The 3,510-nt window shown below is 39.1% G+C and overlaps 1 protein-coding gene across 1 annotated transcript in view; it reads left to right on the top strand.

Annotated features, from left to right (window-relative positions):
- Positions 1 to 2,196: 2,196 nt before the first annotated feature.
- The window catches only part of LOC308296853 (hemoglobin subunit beta-2-like), a gene marked incomplete at both ends in the record, with an annotated part of 2,913 nt that continues 1,599 nt past the window's right edge, over positions 2,197 to 3,510 (top strand). Inside the window, 2 exons of the mRNA XM_080740204.1 lie at positions 2,197 to 2,297; positions 2,410 to 2,632. Coding sequence (XP_080596330.1) covers positions 2,197 to 2,297; positions 2,410 to 2,632 — 324 coding nt within the window. The remainder of the gene's footprint in view (positions 2,298 to 2,409; positions 2,633 to 3,510) is intronic.

Here is a 3,510-nt window from a genome sequence, read left to right on the forward strand (position 1 = left end):
GTACTTGAGTAAAAGTACAAAAGTATTGGTATCCAAATGTACTTAAAGTACCAAAAGTAAAAGTACAAAATGTTTGAAAATAGCAGATCTACAAGCTCACAACGCGTCGCACCGCAATGCGTTGTGAGCTTGTAGATCGTCTATTTTCAAATAGCCTTGGTATAACATAGGGCTAAAGTGGTTTATGTATGTTTTAAACTTTAGTTATTGCTCTCTAAAAAGATAATGCCACAACAGCATCTCAAGCATTATTGGGCTAAATGTAAAGACGCTACAGTGCGCCAACCGTGAAGCAGTTTAACCAATTTGCTACATACGTCTACACAAACCACGGTCAGATTACAAAGATAAATTGCTTAGTGAAGGCTCACAGATGTCACCATAGGGTACGCTCCAGCAGAATGTCCCGTAATGATCGTATTATTTAATGAGGAGCATTTTAATCCGATCGGTCGTCGTTTCCTTAAAAAGGTATTAATGTATCTAAGTGCAGTACACCTCGCAACCGATGGGGTCGCATGGCTGAAAAACAACAGAAAATGGCATCTGATCGGATTAAAATGCAGTTTATTAAACAATACGAAAGATACGGGTAATTCTGCTTGAGCGTACCATACTGTGACATCTGTGAGACTTCAGTAAGCACGTTATCTTTGAAATATGAAGGTTTTTTGTAGACGTACGTAGCAAATAGGATTAACTGCTCAACACGAGGTTGAAGTGAATGTATTACGTGTGCAACAGGGCTAACTGTGCTAAATGTAGCATAATCAGTGTTTGTGTAACTTCAGTCAGAAGGATTATTTGACCTGATAATAAAACACAATCTACAGGCTTAACCGCCTCGCGTTGTGAGCTTGTAGAAGAGAGCAACAATAGAGTTGGGTCACGTTTTATTTGTTTATAGCCTGCAGCTAGCGCTGCAGCTAGCGCTAGCTAACGCTAGCTAGCGTTAGCCGTTAGCCACTCATAGCCAGTCAACCAGAATAGTCTACTCTAAAGTCAACTTTCCGACGGCGAGTGAACGATTGCATTCCATCCATGTTTTCTTGGCTGTCAATTTATTGTCCAAAAAAACAAACACCCTGAACGTTAGAATTAGATAGTTTAGGACGACATGATCTATTCAATGCTAAGCTAACTCAGTGACAAAGGAAGCTTCCGCACCGGAGCTTCACAGAAGACAAACGCATACGTCACAGACGCCTCCAGGCAGGAACGGATCATTTCACCAGCGTAGAAGAAGAAACAGCGGAAGAACGGCGGAAGAATAATAAATAATAATACACAAAATCATACATTACGTGGTTAATAATTGTTCATTTGGAACACACGTGGCATTAAATTAATGGGATAAATACTGTGGGTTGCATCACTAAGTAATGGAGTCCCGATATTACCGCATTTGGCTACAAACGGCTAACAAAGGCTGGCTAGTTAGCATTTTAGCTAATATAAACTGGGAGGACTAACAGAATTATGTACCGATCTCTCACATTAATTAAAAAAAGTCTTATTTACATGCAGAGTTAAGCTCTGGCGTTTAAGTGAAATGTAGCCTAGATATTATGAGATGCTGTTGTGGCATTAAAAAAAAAAGAGCAAAAAAAAAAAAAAAAAAAACATTTTGGCTGCAGGGAATAATGACAGTCCCCGAGATGACTGGCTCTCAGGGGTGCTGGGACACTAATGAACACTGGTGGGAAAAGTAAAAAAAGAAAAAAAAAATCTTTACTTAAGTACTGTAATTCAGAAATACTCTGGCACAAGTAGAAGTTCAGAATTTAAATGTACTTGAGTAAAAGTACAACGGTATTGGTATCAAAATGTACTTAATACTTAAAGTACCACAGTAGGTTAAATATGTTAAAAATGTCATCCCCTGGGAAACTAAATATGACACAACTGGCCTACTGGCCTCATGTACGTAGGGTGTGGGTCATACTGTATACTGCTAGAGATAAGACGTTTCTATAAATAGAATGTTGTGGAAGCACTGAGTGACCACTGGCCAAAATCTACTAGAATATTCTAGAAAAGCAGAGACTAATCGGAGACTTGTCATCTCCAACCTATCCCAACCAGTCTTCTCGTGTCGGGGCGGAGGACATTGCAGGTACTTAAAGAGTAGAGGGGCTCTAGTAACTGTAGGTCTGCATTTCTTCTGAGACTGAAGGAAATCACCAAGAAGCAACCATGGATGATGATGTGCTCTTTAATGCTAACGAACGTAGCTTAATTCAATCCATCTTCAACAGTCTGAACTATGAAGAAGTCGGACCCGAGGCTCTGGGCAGGTATAGTGTTCGTCTCCAACAAAATCAGATCATTATCAGATGTTATGTCTAACATGTTTTATGACCGTTCCCTTCAACATAATTTCAACCTGCTCTGTCATAATTTCCCCAGGTGTCTGATCGTGTACCCTTGGTGCCTGCGGTATTTCGGCAACTTTGGTAACTTGTACAGCGCCAAGGACATCATGGCCAACCCAATGATCGGAGCCCACGGTATCAAGATTGTGCACGGTCTGGACAGAGCTATGCAGAACATGGACAACATCAAGGACACATATAAGGAGTTGAGCATTCTGCACTCCGAGAAGCTGAAAGTCGACCCCGACAACTTCAGGGTAACATTTATAATAACAACTAATAAGAAGAACTTTATTAATGTATCACCTTTTGTCCCCTAAACAAAAATACAGTCTTTATCAGACTTTATCTGCTAAAGATGAGATTTCAGTATTTTCCCCATTCATTTAGACAAGTTTAACATACGTCTTTATAGCTTTCAATCTGGTACAGCATCTGTGTTATTTTAGATTTTGCTCTATATAAATATAGATATAGATACTTTTTCCGTCTTCTTTTTTGGGGGTAGAGGATTTCGAAGGCGTTTTTAGAAAGGTCTAAAAAGTCTATTTAACAAACTCACCTCTAGCCCAGGTATCTAACAGTGTTACAGTTTTTCACGATTGTTAACGCGCAAAAATCAAAAATTCTGCACAATTTTCACAACCTTAACTTCATGTACCTATAGCTTGACCCGATTTGGCACTACTTTACACTCCCTTTTCATGCATTAGACTTGGATTTTCCTTCTTTACACTTTGATATCAATTACACATCATCTTATAGTCTACTTCTATACAATACACTACACACAATGTTGGGTTGTTGCACACATTTCTTACGTAAAATCTCAAAGCATCAAACTAACACGCTCGGATGTCAATTACACCTCACCTTGTTGTCGAAACACTACACTCAATGTTCAGTTGTTGCACACACTTCTGACGTAAAATCTCAAAGTATCAACACACAACACACAACTATTCAAAACTCTACACATTCAGGTCTGAACCTTTATGTTTGTGCTGTTTTATGTTTGACTATGAACAAAGTAGGCCTGAGTCATTTTACAAAAGGAGAAATAGCTCATTCTCCAGAGTCAATGTCATTCATGGTGGGTTCCAATTCAATGGTGTGTTTTCAATTTTGCACTTCA

Source organism: Nannobrachium achirus (assembly GCF_963921795.1).
Source record: "Nannobrachium achirus genome assembly, chromosome: 2".
In the NCBI taxonomy this organism is placed as follows: Eukaryota; Metazoa; Chordata; class Actinopteri; order Myctophiformes; family Myctophidae; genus Nannobrachium; species Nannobrachium achirus.